Raw genomic sequence first — 17,825 nt, 5'->3', positions numbered from 1 at the left:
TATTTGTTTCTTTGGTTCTGTTTACAAGTTGCTTCTGCTTTCTAATGTCAAATCTCCTTGCGTTTTGCCAAAGATAATGAGCAGTGGATATTCTGCTGGCCTATTTGGTAAATTACTATTGCTGGTCGTGAATGGATCAAGTTTTCATTCAAGGTGCATGTATAATTCTTTAGCTGAGCCAAGTGAGATCCACAATCCCTGCTAAAGAGAATTCTGGTAGAAAAGGACTTGAATTTGTCTCCTTTGCACTTTCTTGGCAAACATATGTTTATAAAGTTCCTGCGGCTCGGGTTCATGACTTCTACCCAAATCTTCACCACTCAAACTACGTAAGGGTGCCTCGATCCCCAAACTGCAGATTCATGTTTCCTAAGTATCAAATTTCTTAACATAATTGAGCCTACCAAATCACCAATAACATTCTAGATTTTAGATTTCATTGGTATAAGTGGAGTAAGTTAGCTGCTTGGCAACCACTCCTCTCTGACGGTGTACAAGCACCTGAACTGGTTCCTATAGCTAACCCATTAACCAGATCTCTTCTTTTCTTTCGTATCTATACATATATAACTCCCATTCCCCCAGGGATTCTCGTACCAAGCTCCTAGTTTTATCCAAGAAAAATAATTAACCTCTCTCTCTTTCTCCACTTACACTAATTAATTTCCCATGGAATTAGACAAGAGTGATGACGCAACAATCAGCATCCAACAGCCAAAGACCGACTCTAAAGGGAAAGGCATTGCTGGTGCTCCTGCCACTTTTGCTAAAGCAACCCAACAGCAGCCACGAGGAGGATGGAAAAAGGGTGTAGCCATTTTCGACTTCGTTCTGAGGCTGTGTGCCATCGCAACAGGCTTAGCTGCTACTGGTATTATGGGCACTACTGAGCAGACTCTTCCATTCTTCACTCAGTTCTTCCAGTTCCATGCTGAGTATAATGATCTTCCAACTTTCATGTATGAATTATGATCTCGTCAACAATACATATAAATCAACAATATACCCCCATCTTTCTTACAACTTGTTTATATGCAGGTTTTTCGTGTTTGCAAATGGCATAGCTAGTGGATACCTTGTACTTTCCTTGCCTTTCTCTATAGTATGCATCGTCCGACCTCATGCAGTAGGACCAAGGCTTCTCCTTATTATCTTCGACACGGTACGAGAAATCAGGAACTGCTTTTACTAACATGATCTTTTCATTCTGCAAGAATATTAATCAATATATTTTTGCAGGTGGTGATGGCTCTGACGATAGCAGCTGCTTCTGCTGCTGCGGCCATGGTTTACTTAGCTCATAATGGGAATTCAAATGCAAATTGGAACGCAATTTGTCAACAGTTTACTGATTTCTGCCAGCAGACCAGTACTGCTGTAGTGGCTTCCTTCATAACTTCAGCCATGTTCCTGTTTCTCATTGTGTTGTCTGCGTTTGCTCTCAGAAATTAATTAATTAATTATCATCATAATGCTCTTTCTTCCATTTCCCATAGGCTTCTGCATGCCTTGCTTTTGTGTAATCCTTGTTTGCTGTACTCTCTAAATTTGGTGTGTTCATATATAAATCTTATTTCTTGCTTATTAATTTTTTTTTTAATTACTTATATGCAATATGATGTATAATTCAACATGGGAATAGGGAACATTATCCAAACTGTCACGACCCAACCTATGGGCCGGACCGGCACTAGGACCTGGGCCAGCCTAAAGCCCCCGAGGCCCGTAGTAAGCCTTAACTGTTCATTTACCCAATTCTGAGGCCCATTGGGCCCAAATTCAAGAAACCAAACGGACAGAGTCCGGCCATAAAATGGACTTTCCAACGGGGAGTTTTTGACTCACCCGACCTGTAAACACAATAAATACTCAATTGGGGAGCTCAGCTCACCCTCCACATACTCATCAACATAAAATAAAGGGGAGCTCAGCTCCCTCATCCAATCCATCAAACATACATAACATATTTAAGTTTACAGGTCCAACATGATAAAAATATTACAGACCAAATTCAAATAAATACTGCTAACACATGCGGAAATTCTAGGAGTAATTAAAATTACACAAACATGGATAAACAACCTGCGAAGGATAAAAGCAGGTTAACCCAGAACAAAATATCCTCCTGTGGCCTGTAAAAATTTTTGAACAGGAGTGAGCGTTCGACTCAGAGAGTAAAATATCAATCTTAACTATAATCTCTATAACTATCTGAAACTAATGCAACCTGTAGAGTGAAATGCAACATTAACATCATATTCACATCATAGCATCAAAAAGGTAATTTGGAGCACTCACACACCCTGTAACATCATTCATAGTATATGGGAGCTGATCCCCTATACAGCTCTCTTAAATCCAATCTGGTGCCGTGAAGAACTCACTGACTTCCACTTAAATACCAAATCGGGTCCCAAATGAAGAACTCAAGCCGTGTCTACCCGAAGGACCGGTCCATGAAGAACTCAAGCCGTGTCTACCCGTCCTATCCATAGTCCACACCACATCACACGCACGCCAACGCACGCACACCGCCCTCCAAATTACCACAACAACACTCATGGCACATTAACGCTTATCAATGCAACATAATTCGTGCCTAGAGTTTAACTACATAAATATATGCATATAAGTGATGCATGGGCATGCTTGAACATATAATAATATCGAAATTACAGCTTAAAATTAATATTTTACTCACAAACTTGACGAATTACCGTGGACAATTTGGCGGAGGAAGAAGGTCATTCCGCTCACCGACAATTATATTACAATTATTTAATACATCGACTCAATACAAACAAAGAAAAAGATCAAGCACGCCCTAAGTCGCAGAAAATCCAGCAGTCTCCCTATACCTAGGACCTACCCAACCCGAAAAAGGGCTAAAAACGCACTTCTATATTCACAATCCATATATCAACGCTCAATCATATCACACAGCCCTCCCGGGCCCATCAAATCAATCATCCATCACAATACGAAAAATTTCAATTTAGTCCTTATTATTGATCATTTTTGCAAAACTGCCCAAACAAGCTCTAAAAATTATAAAACTTTGCCCCACGGTCCTTAGCAATATTACTAAGCTATTGCAAAAGAATCGTAATTTTCTAAGCTACTACGAATATTTTATGGATTTTTAATCCTATTTAAGCACTAGAAAATTACGTAAAAGCAAGGTTCGGGTTTACCTTTGCCGATTCCGACTTCGAACGCGCCGACGTCTGACAATGGGGGCTAGCCAAAACCTCGGTCCAATTCGGAGACTTTTCCGGTAACGGGTCTGTCTGGCCCGAAATTTGCAGACCCGGTCAACTGTCGAATTTCCGCGAATCGAGGATACCTACACGAAGCCCATAACACGGGGGTTAGTACATAAATTTTTCAGAATTTTCTAAGCTCATTTAATGCTCGAAATTACACTGCGAAGTTCCGTGGGACCCACCGAAAAACGTTGTCGGAAAATTTTGAAATTAATATCCCGCGAAGCTCTCGTCGAGTGGAGCGTGCTGGTAGCCTCGGTTTTCTCGTGGGATTCACGGTTTTTGAGAAATCTAGCCCAAAAGTCGAAATGGGCGAAAATCTTCCCGAGCAAAAATCGGACAATCCGCTCGATGGATTTCGGCGTTCTTGGTGTCTATGGAAAGCTCTCGCCGAGTAGATGATTTTAGACACAAGACCCGGTCCAATCGGTGGCCGGATCGGCCGGATTTGGCCGGAGAAACTGGAGCGACGCGCGCGCAGGGGAGAGGAGGAGAGAGAAAAGAAAGAGGAAAGAGAGAGACGCGCGCGGGAGAAGAAAAAGGAAAGGGAGCCGGTTCGATTCGACCGGTCCGATCCGGTCCGGTTCGATTCGGCCGGTTCGATTCGAAATATAAAATTTTGAATTTTTACTCTGCCTCGGGACCGAAAACGAGGTCCAAAAATTCCGAAAAAATTCCAGAAAATTCAGAAAAATACGCAGACTCCAAATATATTTTTAGTTTTGCCACGTGGTCTTTAAATTAATTTTTAAAAATCATCAAAGTTTATATTTTCGGAAAATCGAACCCGATTTTTAAAATCCGAAAAATCTCAAAAAAATTCCTAAAATTTAAATAAAATTTAAATATCAAAAATACTCATAATTAATAAAATTTTGGGGTGTTACACAAACACCAAAACATTGGACTTTGCTGCTATTTCTGTTACTTGGGTGTTTGTGCATCCAAGCCTTCTAATTTCTATGGCTAAATTCATACTTAAATTTAATTTATCATTTATTAAAAATATAAATATATGATATGAATATTATGATAATACTGTATGATAGAAATAGAGTAATTATAATATGCGATTACTCAATTTAACTTTAATTTTATAAGTGTTTTATAAAAGTCATTGGACTTAATTTTATTTATAAAATAATTAAAAAGTTAATAAATTAATTTAAAAAATTTTAATTTTAGAGCATATTAGATTAAAGGATAGAAAGAAAAAAAAATGAGTTGACCTAAATTGACTTGGAGGAGAGTACAAAATGATGCTGACTCTAAATTTTTAATAAATACTTAATTGAATTGAGGTGAGTTGAATTGAATTACAATAAATTTTACAATATTAAATTAAAATTTAGTAAGCTTACTAAAGAAATTAAAACTAATAAATTTTATGAAAATACACATAAAATAAATTAACTGTAACTAATATTTACCTGATAGAAATAAGATTATATATATTAATCTTCAAAATTTTTTAAAGTCACAAATATTTAAAATTCATCTAAAATTTACTATATATATATATATATATATCTTACATTGTGTGTCAAAATAATAAAATTTAGATAAAAAAATGTATGATTCTTATTTTTAAAATAATAATTGCAAATATATAAATATATTAAACGAACTTTTAAGAGGATTATTTTAATATCATCTAATTCTAAATATGAAAAAAAAATTGCATAAAAAACGAAAGGAACTGCACACGTACAAGTGCTAAGACACGTGCGAAGCACAATGAAGGTGCAGCCACATGTAAGCACATCGTTTTCCGGCCGTCTGCTATGGTAGAGTCCACGTCATCTTTCCGCTCTCTAGCGTCTACACACCCATCGTTAAAAGGCAGCCTCCCATTTCTCTCTGTCTCTGTCTCTCTCTCTCTCTCTAGAAAAAAAAAAAAAAAGAAAATACTCTTCTTCTCCACCAAGTTATCAGCTTTTTATCATCCTTTTTCGTTCCTTTCAATCAAAACCCTAATCTCCCCCTTCCTCTCTCTTATTGCCTCTCAGTTTTTGCAGATCTTGCCACCTCTGTCTCGAATTAGCCTTTTTAATCTAATCTCTTCTCTCCCAGGTGAGTCTTTGTTTCAACTCCTGCTGAGTCAACTCTAGGGTTTGCTTTCTGGGAATACATGTCTCTGATTTCTTTTTAATTTCTGTGCTTTTACTTTCTCTTGATCTTCTTGATTGCCCTTTCTAGTATTATTATTATTTTTCAAAAAAGTTCGGGTTGTGGATTTGGTATATGTCGTTGGCCTAGCTGAGAATCGGTGTGAAAAGAGAAGAGAAGAAAAGCAAAAGAAGTTCTAAACTCTTTTGTTTTTTTTTTTTAAAGGTTTGGGGGTGGGTGTTGGGGGGAGGGGTGTTCTTTCAAATGAAGTATTTGAGCTTTGGCTTCACTATTCACCTATTTCTATTTCATCTTTCTCTGAATTAAACGGTCTATATGAAGGATTATCTATTATTATGTTTTATAGAGTTAACGAGCGAGATTAGGCCATTCAAGTGAAAGTGTATTTTCCTCCCTAAATTGATGATGAACAAATAGTTTGATAAAATTTACTTAATTTTCCTATCTTTTCTTTGAAAATGATTCTTGTTTTCATTTAAAAATTATTTGAATTGTTTCACTGTGAAATTGTGAAGAAAGAAAGCTCTTCTTCTTTCTTTCCTTTTTTTTTATGTTGATTTTCGTGGAAATTGGATCATGTTGATTGCAGCTTGAGCTTTTGAAGGTGAATTTTGAGATTTCTTTTTCCGGGTAAAATTCGAGTACTTAAGAGAAGGTTATTATTGTTTAAAAGTTGGAGGTCTGGCTCTCATGAGAATTGTTAGGGGAATGCAGAGATTGTTTCGTGGTGACGAGGAGCTGAACGCACTGGGCTGGAAGAATTCCTTCAGCCAAGGGATTGGCATCACTGCGCCCAAAGCAAGAACGCGTGACAAACCTTTGAGTACTAGGGTCTTGTTTTGTCTCTAATTTTGGGTCTTTTCGGGACGAGAATTGGTGTTTGATTTCAGTATTTGAGAACAATAAACATTGAAACCAATGACTCGGATTTTGGTTCAACGAGGCAGCGGTTCTTCTTCTTCAAACCAGAGCCGAGCAGGGTCCTCTTCGGCTGCTCGACCAGAGACACAGGTTACCGCTACTACTCAGGTCGTTTCAGCTCTAAAAGATGAGGAAATTGGCGATGAGCCACAGGAACGCCTTGCTGTTGATGAGCTTTTGGAGTATTGCGGGAGTAGTGACAATAAGGCATTAAAAAGTGATGATATTTTGATGGAAGGTTTACATGGTGGTAGGAATGAGAGTTTGAGTGATGAAATTGTGGATAATGATAAAATGGTTATTGCTGAGTTTGTTGGATCGGGGGACCTGGTAGGTGGGTTGAGGATATTGGAGAGACCTGCAGCTGAGAGTGAAGGTCCGAGCGGTGTTTCTCCAGAAGTTAGCAGTGGATGTGCACAACCACCACCCCCTCCTGTGCCACCTCCAAAACCTTTGGCAACAAATTCAAATTCAAACTCGAGGAGATTTGTATCGGGTAGTTCAAATTCTGTGCGAATTGGATCATCTAGAAGAGCAGTTGCTTGGCCTGTTGTTTCTACAAGGGCTTCACCATCTGGGTCACGGCCTTCCTCTCCTAGATCTCATGGTGATAGTGAGGGGTATAATAGTGCTGATGAGCAGAACCCTTGCTTTGCTTCCTCCTATGATGATTTGGTGAGTTTCTGCTACTAAATTTTTAATGGTTTATTTCATTATATGGATCATGTAATATTTTGTTGTCTTTGAAAGAGTAGCATACAAGCAACAAACAATAGTTTTGTTTATCGTTATAACATATGTTATTTCTCTTGTTCCAATACCATTATTTTAATAAATGATCTTTTTAGGAGCGGTTGGGGGTTATTTTTGATCAAATATCATTTCACCAATATGGTTACTTCATTAGCATCATGCATTTTCAATTTTCTTTTGGGACATGGAATTTGCCCAGTTACCATGGTGAAAATCTTGATTATATCTCCATTAATGGGCTTCAATGTTTTAATAAAAATTGTTGCGAGTGTATGAGTTGTTTATCTTGTGTTCTTGTGATGTTTAGCACATGGCCATGTATTTGTTTTTGAGGTTTGATGATACAATACAACATCTTTAGATTCTGTGGTCTTAAAGTGAATGGGCATGTTTTATCTATTTCAGGAAAGAGAACGTCAATTTGAGATTGACATCAGGCGGTCTAAAGGATTAGAAGTCAAAAGAATGTTGGAGGATGGGAATTGTCTATTCCGTGCTGTGGCAGATCAAGTGTATGGAGATTCTGAAGTGTATGATTTAATTAGACAAATGTGCATAGATTATATGGTAATTTGTTTAATTTCTTTTATTTAAATACTCTCATGAATGCATTGATTAAGTTCAACAATACTCATGGTGAAGCCTATTGAAAGGGCATTTCATTTATTAGCCTTTGTTCATTAATAATGTATTGTTTTGGTTTTAATGGGCCTTATTGAACGTTAATGGTGAATTATAGCTGATGGGTTGATTGAGTTTCACATTTTCCCTTTTATTAGTCCTCCTGATATTCCAATTTGCTGTTTGTGATTTGCAATTGATTGAGTTTCACATTTTGCCTTTTATTAGTCCTTTTAGTTCAATTTGCTGTTTGTGATCTGCGATATCGCTACAGTTGATTCATATGCGATATTGCTACAATTCATTACCTTACATTTTACATTTGAAGAGAATAGTAAACAATTTAATTTAAATGTAAAGGAAATCGAGAGTGAAATATGGTATTATGTGTTGACCTTCTCATTGAATCTTTATTTATTTGCAAGGCACTTCTCATTGAAATTTTCCCTCTTTTTTTAGGTTGCTATATTTGTTATTTATTGGAAACCAACTTTCATGCTATCTGCTGTGTTCTTGTCAATTGTCTGAATAATTGCATGAGATAATTGGATTTCTTTATGAAATTTGCATAATTCCTGGGAGTTTTTGATATTGATGATCTGGTTTCCATAATGTTTGGTAAAGGCTAATTTTATGCTGTATTTTGATGCTCTTTAATATTCTCCAACATAATCTATTACATTAGCGGCATAAAATGGCATTTATGGGATTTCTTATCTCCATGCATGAATGGATATTGTTGGTGAGGTGTTGGATTATTCTGATCTGTTTTTTATCATTCAGGAACGAGAGAGGGACCATTTTTCTCAGTTCATAACAGAAGGTTTTACATCTTACTGTAAGAGGAAGAGAAGAGATAAGGTATGAATCCAGTATCCAGGTTGACTTTTCACTCATTCCTTCCTTCAGTATCCAGTGCTGTATAAATGTACTGCACCTTAATTTTTTTTTTTTCCAATCATATATTATCTTCAGAACTAACATATATGATTCCTAATTTGTTAAAGCCATATATGTATGCATTAGGATAAGGATGGTGGTTTGCAGAATTCTGGTAGGCCATCTATATCTGAGGTTATTAGTTTAGCTCTGCCTAAAAAGGGAAAATTGGAAGGGCAAGCAATTGTTTTCCAGAATGCATTTTAGTTGCAGCAAATTATTTGTCTATTGTCTTGCTGTTTCCTTTACAGGTTAACGACAATTAACTTGTGGAATTTTTTGGTCGTGCCGTCTCTTTCATTATTCCTTATAGCATTCAATGCTTGAGCACGTTTTCCCCCCTATGGATTGCTTGAACCCTTTCATTTATATTATTCTATTGATAAGCTGATCAGTCCATTGACCTTGACATGTTTTGAGGCTCATTACCTTGATAATGTGGGTTTGAATATCCATAACTTATTCATCTCAATTGGCAGGTCTATGGGAACAATATGGAGATCCAAGCTTTATCAGAAATGTATAACCGGCCAATACATATTTACTCCTACAGCACAGGTAGTGGTTTGTTTTGTAGAAATGCAGGTTTTTATTTGTCAAATCAACTGCCATTTGCTACGCCTGTCTCACTGATTAAAATAATTTTTATAGAACCTATCAACATATTTCATGGGAGCTACAACACTGACACACCACCCTTAAGGCTAAGCTATCATCATGGTAATCATTATAACTCTCTTGTTGACCCACGTCGGCTGGCAATTGGTGCAGGCCTTGGTTTCAGCTGTCTTCAAGGGGTGCGTTTCTGTTCTTTTTGCTGCTTTTCCCTTGGTTTATCGACAATGATGGCGGTTTTTTTTTTATTATTAAAATTAAGACGACTTAATTAGCCTTGTTAGTTTTACCTTGTGAGTTAATGATTGGTTGGATATTTGACCTTTCTGCCTGCATGTAAAATGTGATAGATTAGGCAGGGTAAAGGTTTAAATGATCATAAATGTATGAAAATCTCATTTGTAATTGTTACATAATATGAAATAATCACATTTCTTTCCATGCTATTAAGCTGGAGCTACTCCATCCTTTCAGTTTTTGTTTTTTAAGGGGAGGGTTTATTTTTTAGTGATAAGCAAAGGAGAGACTAATTTTCATTGTAAGAGTGAAACATGCCAATGACTGGAAAATTTACTTTAGATGGGATTTATGGTTTTTCAGAACTAACCCCATCTTTTTTTTTTTTGATAGTAGGCTGGTACATTTAAAAAAGATATATGTTGCTAACACTCAAAACAATTGTATTTACTCTGCAGACGAGTGTGGACAAGGATCAGGTCAAAGCTGCAATCAAAGCTCAACAGGATCAGCAGATTGATAATGCAAGTATTTTTATTGTTGTTATACAGTTTATATCACGCATATAATCTGAGATTGCTGGGTTTCTAACATGATCTTGGGTTCTTCCTGATACTCATTGACAGGCACTTTTAGCAGAGGGGCGGTTTTACTCGGATCTTGAGCTTACTGAGAAGGAGATTGAACGAATGGTGATGGAAGCTTCTCGTGCAGAGTATCTTGCCAATGACAAGTTGAAGCTGCAGCTTGGTCACAAAGAATCTTCTACTTCTGGTGCTGAACCATCATCTTCTGGAACTAGTAAGTACATAGATATATCATATGGGATAATAATTCAATCAAATCAATCCGAAAACAATGAAACTGTGAAACTGTTAGCAAATAATAAGTTAAAATCTATGAATTCTGCATAATCTTCATTATTAACTTGTAACATACTTGGGGAGAACTAAATTTACATACTGTGTCATTTGGAAAAATAGGATCATCGGGCGGTGAAACGAAGGTGAGGGCACAGAGTTTGCAGGATAATGTTCTCAGCAGTAGTATGCAGATGGTTCTGTCGATGGGATTCAGCTATCTGCAAGTGATGGAGGCTTACAGCATATTCGGTGATGATGTGGATTCAATGGTTTGTTACCTCTTGGAAACTGGCAGTAGCAGGCGCAAAGGCAAAGCAACTGAATGAACAAGCCACTGCCATGTCAGAAGCAGAACGTGAACCTGTCGTAGGATTAAATTGCCTTTCCGTTGCTGACATTGTAACTTGAGAATGACCTGGTCGAATTCAAACCGAAACTGTTGCTGAAACTTAAAAATATGTTATTTTGAAGTTCAATCAATAAATGGACTACTAGTTTATGTTAAAGTGTTCTCATAGCTCAATGCTTGAAATATACTTTATGAACTATGATATTGTGATTCTACCCAACCTGTTAATCCACTCCCAACAGACAGCTGATTCTCACGTACATTCATAGAGAATTGCTTGATGTTTGTAGTTGTACTAGTTTTGAATCAGCTTATAATTTTCTAATTAATATTAAAAAGCAGATCTTTTTAAAAAATTTACAATTATATCTAATTTTTTATTAGTAAATTTGTTTAATGGTTAAAATTGAAATCAAGAATTTTTATGTAATAAAATATATATTTTTTTAATTATGAAATTTACTTTTACAAATTTACAATTTAAAAAAAAAAAACTATTTTTTTAAAAACATTATTATGAATTTAAAATTTAAAAAATAATATTTATATTTATTATTTTAATTAACTTTACATAAATTTCAATATAAATATTAAATATAAAAGTTTGAATTTATAAATTTAATTCAATAATTTTACTATCAACAGTTATGTATAATTTATTAAGATATTTATAATTAAAATAATAAATATATTGTTTAAAAAATATAAATAGATAATATAAATGTTTATTTAAATATTATAAGACTCTTTTTTATATAAAATTAAAATTATTATATAAATGAAAAATGCTATTTTGCTAAATATTTATTGTGTACTCATTAATTGAAGTACAATTTGTTATTTGTAAGGGTCATTTCAGTAAATTCGAGAAAAATCTTCGCAAAGAAGCTGAGCCGTGCGCTCGCATAATCGTGTCATTTCATCCTCATGAACTTCTAGGGATTGCGTTTGGGAGATTCAAAATTGAAATAAAAAAGTGTCTCAAAACGGCAAATTGATGCCCAATCTAGACCAACACAGCACAAAGCTCCTTAACTTAACAGTTCTTCAACGAATTGACCCTTTTGTCGAGGAAATTCTCATCACTGCTGCTCACGTCACCTTCTATCAGTTCAATATCGAACTCAGCCAATGGGTTCGACGCTCTCTCTATAAATACACATTTACATATGTTATTACTGGCTCCAGTTCTCGCCCTCATTTGTTTTTGGGCAGAGTCGCAAAGACGTGGAAGGATCTCTCTTTGTCATCAAGAGGTGAGCTTTTCTATGCACTTGTTGAAAATTTTTTTTCCCTTTCTGTGAGTGGAAATTAGTGATGGATTTTGTTTTGCTGCACTTGTATCCATTTCAGGAATACACAGCCTCGTTTTCAGTTCATCGTGATGAACCGGCGGAATAGAGGTTTGTGCATGTTTATATACTTCATTCTCTTTTGTTGTATGAATTATTGGATTGGTCTATTTTTTATAGTAATGAGAAAAAAGTATGGAGTTCAGTTTAGTTAATGTGATTATTGGGAATGCTACTAACGTGATTTGATATCCTTTTTTGTCTTGTCTACTGATTGACCACTGAGATGTGGTGCAAGATGAATATTCTTATCTTTGTTCACTTGATTTTTAAGTATTTCATCTTCTAATTTCCATTTGTGTACCCATCTTACAGCGTAAAAAAAAATGAAATACTTAGGTCTATCTTCAAAATCTAAGTGAAAGGCCTTGTCAATTGTCATTAACTTGTTGCAAATAATGGGATTCAAGTTTTATCAGGATAGACGGATACAAGACGATATGTCAATAGATTTTTCAAGTACTGAGAATCAGATGTGTCTCGTTGAAAGCCTGATATTTAGCTTTATTTTCAAAGATACATACAAATAGAGATCTAGTTGCATTTTACTTGTTAATAGATTAAAAGTCATAATCTTTAATGATGGGAAGGTGATATCGGCTTAGGTGATGATGTAAAAGACTTAAACACATCAAACAAAAGGTTATAAATGGACAGTCAACATTTTGTTTGAGAAGTTTCTCATTGTGATTAATTTTAATACGATATCAATGAAGGGGGTACTATCTTGTTTTCAGTTTGAAATTTTTGTTCTTTAGCATATTTTTTCACTTGTTGGACAGCATTTTGTTCATTGTATTAAATAGATCATTTAATAACACTGCTACTTGGTCTTTCTGTAAAATTTATAGGATAGCTTTTGTACTCTATACAAATTGATCATTTGGTATCATCAGTGAACTTTTTTGTGCAGTTCTTAGATCTTAAATAGGATTTTATTTCACATCACTGGTTTGTAATTTTTTGCGAATTTTAAATGATTCCGATACCTTCAAATTACCTGATTACGATCATGAATTAGTTTGTTTGCTTGAATGAGCTTCATTATGTTGGTGCAACCAGATAATTTGTTTGAAATTCTTTTGGGGGACTTTGAGTATGAGGTCCAGGTTCCATATCTCTTATATCGAAATGCTGCCCAAGAAATGAATGGCATTTGGTTCTACAATGCAAGTGAATGTGAAGAAGTTGCAAATCTTTGTAGCAGGTAAAATTGCCATCTTTGATGAAGGCTGTTTATTGAGATTTCATATTGCCTTAGTTATATGGATGCTTGTGATTGGCATCGTTGATTGAAGTATCATCCTGGCATGGGCTTTTTGATTTGTAATTGGTTGCCTGTTGACCACTTTTTTGGTGATCTGCATCTTGTAAAACCTTTTTGTTACTTTTCTTCTCTGTAATTTGGCTATGCTTTCACAATTATTCACTGACCAAAATGGAGTTGTTTAGGATCTATATAATGCTTAGTCAAGTCGTTATGTCAGGAAAAAAAGGAGCTATTTTTCTGGCACAGTGGTAAAATCCTCAAGCAGCCCAATTCAAAGTTGCAAACACATGCTTCGAGTCATGAGAGCGGTATCTTCATGCAAAATAGCTAAAGTTAGGGCTATGTCCAAGTCATCCATTGTAGTACCCTGTTGGATGAGGACCTAGGGCAATGAGCATTTGATATATATGAAGAATGGTGGATTGACTTACTGAGAAGGTGCAGTTTACATTTGATTCATTCTGTTTATTAAAACTACTATAAACCCATTAATGAGCTTGATTGCAAATTTTCAAGAACGTCTGGCTCTGACAATTAGAGTGGCCTTGTTAGTATGTTGAATATGTTTTTTTACTAACAAGTCTGTATGGAGTTGAAAATAGATAAATCTCATAGTAGGAAATCACAGTGTCTATTGTCATACAATTGGGACCAAAGAATTCAATGTTGTTGCATGTTGACATACGTCCGCAGCACAAGTAATATATTTTCATAGCTCTAGCATAGCATAATATAATCTCATAATCAATATTGTTTTTTGTATTCTTGTCATTGTGGATCAGTACATCTATTGTTTTATATTCCTAGATAAGTAAGACAAATCCTCTGACATTTACTTATTTGGTGATATACTCTGTTATAGGTCCTTTTAGGTTGGTTTTTTGGATATTCTTTATTGATTCCTATGTGGATGCTGTATGCATATCAATTTGAATGTTAAGCCGCCATGGAACGTATGTGTTAATCTTAATTCTTAGCAACATGCAAGTCAATCTATCATCTATGTTTTTGGCATGCCCAGCATACTTGGTGCCTACTTCAAAGTTCCTCAGAAGTCAAAGGTATCACCAACTAAAAGGAAATCATATATTCTTTTAAATTTAAAATGATGTTCCTTTTCTTAACAAGTTGTTGAAATATATAAATCATCTTGTTTTGCTTTTCTTTATATTAAATAACAAAAATTTTCTCATTGAATGGCTGGCATTCTTCTTAATCTTGCATGATAACAGTCCTTAGACTTCTGGCGTAGGTTAACACAAGGACACACACACACATGTATTTATTATTATCAATGGCATAAAAATGTGATGGTCTGGGAACTGGCAAAGTTTGGCTTTGATGTGAAGGTCAAAAACTATTGATGGCTTTAACCTCGCCCATTTATAACACATGTAGAGATTCAACCTTAAAGACGATCTTATCAGGTTGAATGACCATGTGCTAGAATCCTTTCATTTTCCTGGTTTTAAAGTTAACAAAATGTCTAATCACAGTGATTTTGAGGAACTGGAAGCTGTACCAACTATGGCTGTTATGGATGGTCCTCTGGAGCCACCAGCATCAACTGCTTCCAATGTCACTGATCTGCCAGATGATCCGGCCTTTGTGAACTTCTTTAGTGTAAGTACATTCCTATTTTATTTTTGTGGATCTAGTACTTATCTATGGCATTCTATATGAGCTACAACACTTTTTGTTAAGATGTTTTAACTTACATATGACATGATGCCATTTTGTGGAAGTTTTCAAATTTTTCGGAAGAAATATAAAATTTTCCTGTATTCCTAGAATTTCAGGAGTTCTATTGAGATGAAAATTGTAATCAATGCTATGTAAATCTTTTTGTTGTTAATGATCTAAATTTTTCTTCTGACTGTTTATGTAATCACTTGTGGCTCATGTCATGAGATGCTCTTAATAATTAGAATTAGATTGCACTTGTTATGACCCTTAGTTTGGATGCCAAAGCAATCTCTAGAGGTTTGTTTGCTAAGCATTATGCACTTCATGCTGTGTTAAAGCACCATATTATAATTGGTTGTCAGTCATTACTAGGATGTTTTTCTTCACTTCTATCTAGACCTTAATTCACATTGATATAACATTAAAAACTCTTTATTGCAAAATTTACAGTACTAATTGTTAATTTTGTTGTACTTATTAAGAGCACTAAATGCTTATGCTTTTTCTTTCTTGTTTTATTAGTAGTGTATCAGCTTCTTGTTTAAAATGCTTTCTGCATAATATTGCTTAATGATGAATTGATAAATGACCTATTATCCACTTTCAAAGTTCATCTTCTGTAACCTCATCTTATGTGGTGAGGACTAAAGACTTGCCTGGCATGATCACAGACAGCAACGACTTTTGGGAATGCTTCAAATGTGACAGCTGTTGGGCAACCTCGCCGATCTTCAACTCTGGTCCCTTTACCTTCCCATCCAGCTAGTGTACCCACTGCCACTGTGCCAAGCTTGCAAATACCATCTCCTTCCTTGTCACCATCTACTCCTTTAATGGCAATCCTCGATGTCCCTCATGCCAAAAGCACCGGCAACCAAACCACTAATCTTGTAAAGCCTTCTTCATTTTTTGTTCCTCCACCGTTATCTTCTGCACGGATGATGCCGCCTGTCTCTTCATCCATTCCTACTGCTCCACTTAATCCTACTGTGAGTCTACGATGCCCGTATGGAGCTCCATTGCTTCAACCATTTCCACCACCCAATCCTCCACCATCTCTCACTCCTGCCTCTGTTCCTACTGCAAATTATGGACCAGTTATTAGCAAAGATAAAGTTCGAGATGCACTTCTGGTGCTTGTTCAGGTTAGTTTCTCTAGCAGTGAATATGATAAATTGATTGAAGTCAGAGTTGAAACTGAATCATGCTTATGTTGGTTAAGGTTCACAAAGAAAGGAAAATAAAAAAGTGACCAAGCCCACTCCCTCCCCCATGACTGATAATCTTTGATTCACTACATGCTTAAAGCATAATGGAGAATTGACTGTCCATAGATCTGAAGCTACGTAATATAATCATGCAGCAAAAATGTAAGCCAAACAATGTTGGTCACTCCTGCCAGTAGGCCTAGCAAAATATTAACAGTTGTCATTTGCTCATTGTCTGTTTAAGCACTTCTTCTCTGTCCCCTCCTTTGTAGATGTCATAGGCTGTTATGGAGTCTGGTTTTTTTCGTCATAGCTCAAATGATGATGTTGTTCTCTTAATATCAGTGCAACACATCTGCTCTGATTCTCAATCTTGTTATTGCTGTATTTCCTTGCACATCTAACAAGCTTTCTTTCCTATGTTAGGACAATCAATTTATTGACAAAGTGTATCGAGCACTGCTGAATGCACACCATTCTTGATCAATTGGAATGGGTCATCACCATCCAATCGTAGGAGTTTTTGTTCTGTGTAGCACTTTTTTCCCACCAAGTGGAGAGCATATCAGTATAGCATTTTGCTCAGTTTGATGACCAAACTCATCTTAATATATATCATTTGTCTTTTTATTTTTTCTGATGCTGATTAATACATTCCAATATTTGGTCATTCCACACTTGTGTTCATAGGAATCGTTGTAGTTGCTAACCTTAGCAAGCCACTGATGCCTAGTGAGCTTGGCTATTGATTTTCTTTGTGGTGATCTCAGGGCTGTATCTATTTCCTTTAGTTGTTTGCACTGTATATTTTATTGTGCATTTCCAAACAAAAGAATGTGAATGGGAATAAATAATAAAATATATTCTTTTGCTAGTAAGCGAAATGCATGATGCCAAATCTTTTCTCTAGTTTGCACTTCATCATATCCCATGGAAATTTTGCGTGCACCCTCTACCTCTAACTCAAGTCTGCGGGGAAATTATCAGTGGGTTTCCTCCTGGTGAGCACCCCCAATTAGCAAATCATTCCTGAAGTATTTATTGTCTCTATAGAAAAAATAAAACGAAAAAAAGAAAAATCCCTTTCTTTTTCATGCAAGCAATACAATATGCATTGTAAAAGCTTAGCAAGTGGAGTTTGGAAGGGATTACCTGATGCAATGTGCCCAAAATTTTGTAATGTAGTCACATGTGCACCCCATATCTTCATCTCGAATTGAAGGACATGATTGGGTTTTGGTTCGATCGGTGTACAATGGCTCCGGTTTACCCCGATGAATATATTTCTAAAGTTAGCGCAACAGCTACCATTATGCTCACTCTTGGAATCAGATTCAAGAAATAAATTACAAAACAACCGATTTTCAAGGCTTCTATGGGGCATGCTACAAAAAAAACACTTTGAACTGGTGAACATTAGAGCATGAAGTTATTACCCTAACAAGATTTCTATGTCCAATCCCCAGGGAGAAACTTGCACTCTTCATCAAAGCTTCTAAATTCACCCTCTTGCCATAAATTTTGCACATCAAAGAATCATCTTCACTCAAGTATGGCAAACAAGTCTTTTGCATTCTTACTGGGACCCTAATGTGGTGCGTTGCTATGGAGATCA

At 35.8% G+C, this 17,825-nt stretch overlaps 3 protein-coding genes and 1 long non-coding RNA gene across 7 annotated transcripts; 3 read left to right on the top strand and 1 right to left on the bottom strand.

Annotated features, from left to right (window-relative positions):
• The first annotated feature begins 51 nt into the window (after positions 1 to 51).
• LOC110663119 (casparian strip membrane protein 3) lies at positions 52 to 1,577 on the top strand. Its single transcript, XM_021822357.2, has 3 exons — positions 52 to 959; positions 1,039 to 1,162; positions 1,240 to 1,577. Exons 1-3 carry the CDS (start codon positions 670 to 672, stop codon positions 1,450 to 1,452), a joined length of 627 nt encoding a protein of 208 aa, XP_021678049.2. The 5' UTR covers positions 52 to 669; the 3' UTR covers positions 1,453 to 1,577.
• A 373-nt stretch (positions 1,578 to 1,950) lies between these two features.
• LOC131180720 (uncharacterized) lies at positions 1,951 to 3,214 on the bottom strand. Of its 2 annotated transcripts, none has more exons than XR_009149328.1 (2): positions 3,195 to 3,214; positions 1,951 to 2,132 (listed from the first exon to the last, which is right to left on the bottom strand). It is a non-coding gene; the product is annotated as an uncharacterized LOC131180720 (long non-coding RNA). The 2 variants fall into 2 exon arrangements; XR_009149329.1 differs by lacking the exon at positions 3,195 to 3,214 and adding an exon at positions 2,702 to 2,713.
• A 1,912-nt stretch (positions 3,215 to 5,126) lies between these two features.
• On the top strand, positions 5,127 to 10,851 carry LOC110663116 (OVARIAN TUMOR DOMAIN-containing deubiquitinating enzyme 6). 3 transcript variants are annotated; one of them, XM_021822353.2, is made up of 10 exons: positions 5,127 to 5,339; positions 5,986 to 6,026; positions 6,111 to 6,992; positions 7,476 to 7,637; positions 8,475 to 8,552; positions 9,110 to 9,188; positions 9,282 to 9,427; positions 9,941 to 10,006; positions 10,109 to 10,283; positions 10,466 to 10,851. In XM_021822353.2, the coding sequence occupies exons 3-10, from the start codon at positions 6,315 to 6,317 to the stop codon at positions 10,669 to 10,671; spliced, it is 1,590 nt and encodes a 529-aa protein (XP_021678045.2). In that variant the 5' UTR covers positions 5,127 to 5,339; positions 5,986 to 6,026; positions 6,111 to 6,314; the 3' UTR covers positions 10,672 to 10,851. The 3 variants fall into 3 exon arrangements, with proteins under 3 accessions (XP_021678045.2, XP_021678046.2, XP_021678044.2); XM_021822354.2 differs by lacking the exon at positions 5,986 to 6,026; XM_021822352.2 differs by having other exon boundaries at positions 5,986 to 6,992.
• An 810-nt stretch (positions 10,852 to 11,661) lies between these two features.
• Positions 11,662 to 17,088, top strand: LOC110663164 (mRNA-decapping enzyme-like protein; the record flags this gene model as incomplete). Its single annotated transcript, XM_058149235.1, has 8 exons — positions 11,662 to 11,829; positions 11,910 to 11,950; positions 12,048 to 12,097; positions 13,109 to 13,253; positions 14,338 to 14,392; positions 14,811 to 14,939; positions 15,674 to 16,147; positions 16,637 to 17,088. Coding segments are annotated over 8 exons (1,119 nt in total), but the record flags the coding sequence as incomplete, so codon positions are not given.
• Between the last annotated feature and the right edge of the window lie 737 nt (positions 17,089 to 17,825).

This window comes from Hevea brasiliensis, chromosome 6, assembly GCF_030052815.1.
Source record: "Hevea brasiliensis isolate MT/VB/25A 57/8 chromosome 6, ASM3005281v1, whole genome shotgun sequence".
Classification (NCBI taxonomy): domain Eukaryota; kingdom Viridiplantae; phylum Streptophyta; class Magnoliopsida; order Malpighiales; family Euphorbiaceae; genus Hevea; species Hevea brasiliensis.
Note: the sequence above shows the minus strand (reverse complement) of the source record. Positions and strands in the feature narration are given on the sequence as shown.

Bases quoted from the DNA above. Each gene is read 5' to 3' on its own strand.
- LOC110663119 (XM_021822357.2), top strand. From the start codon at position 670: ATGGAATTAGACAAGAGTGATGACGCAACAATCAGCATCCAACAGCCA. The intron at 960-1,038 runs GTATGAATTATG...GTTTATATGCAG, and splicing joins AATGATCTTCCAACTTTCAT to GTTTTTCGTGTTTGCAAATG. The intron at 1,163-1,239 runs GTACGAGAAATC...ATATTTTTGCAG, and splicing joins TCCTTATTATCTTCGACACG to GTGGTGATGGCTCTGACGAT.
- LOC110663116 (XM_021822354.2), top strand. From the start codon at position 6,315: ATGACTCGGATTTTGGTTCAACGAGGCAGCGGTTCTTCTTCTTCAAAC. The intron at 9,189-9,281 runs GTAGTGGTTTGT...TAATTTTTATAG, and splicing joins TATTTACTCCTACAGCACAG to AACCTATCAACATATTTCAT. The intron at 10,007-10,108 runs GCAAGTATTTTT...ACTCATTGACAG, and splicing joins AGGATCAGCAGATTGATAAT to GCACTTTTAGCAGAGGGGCG.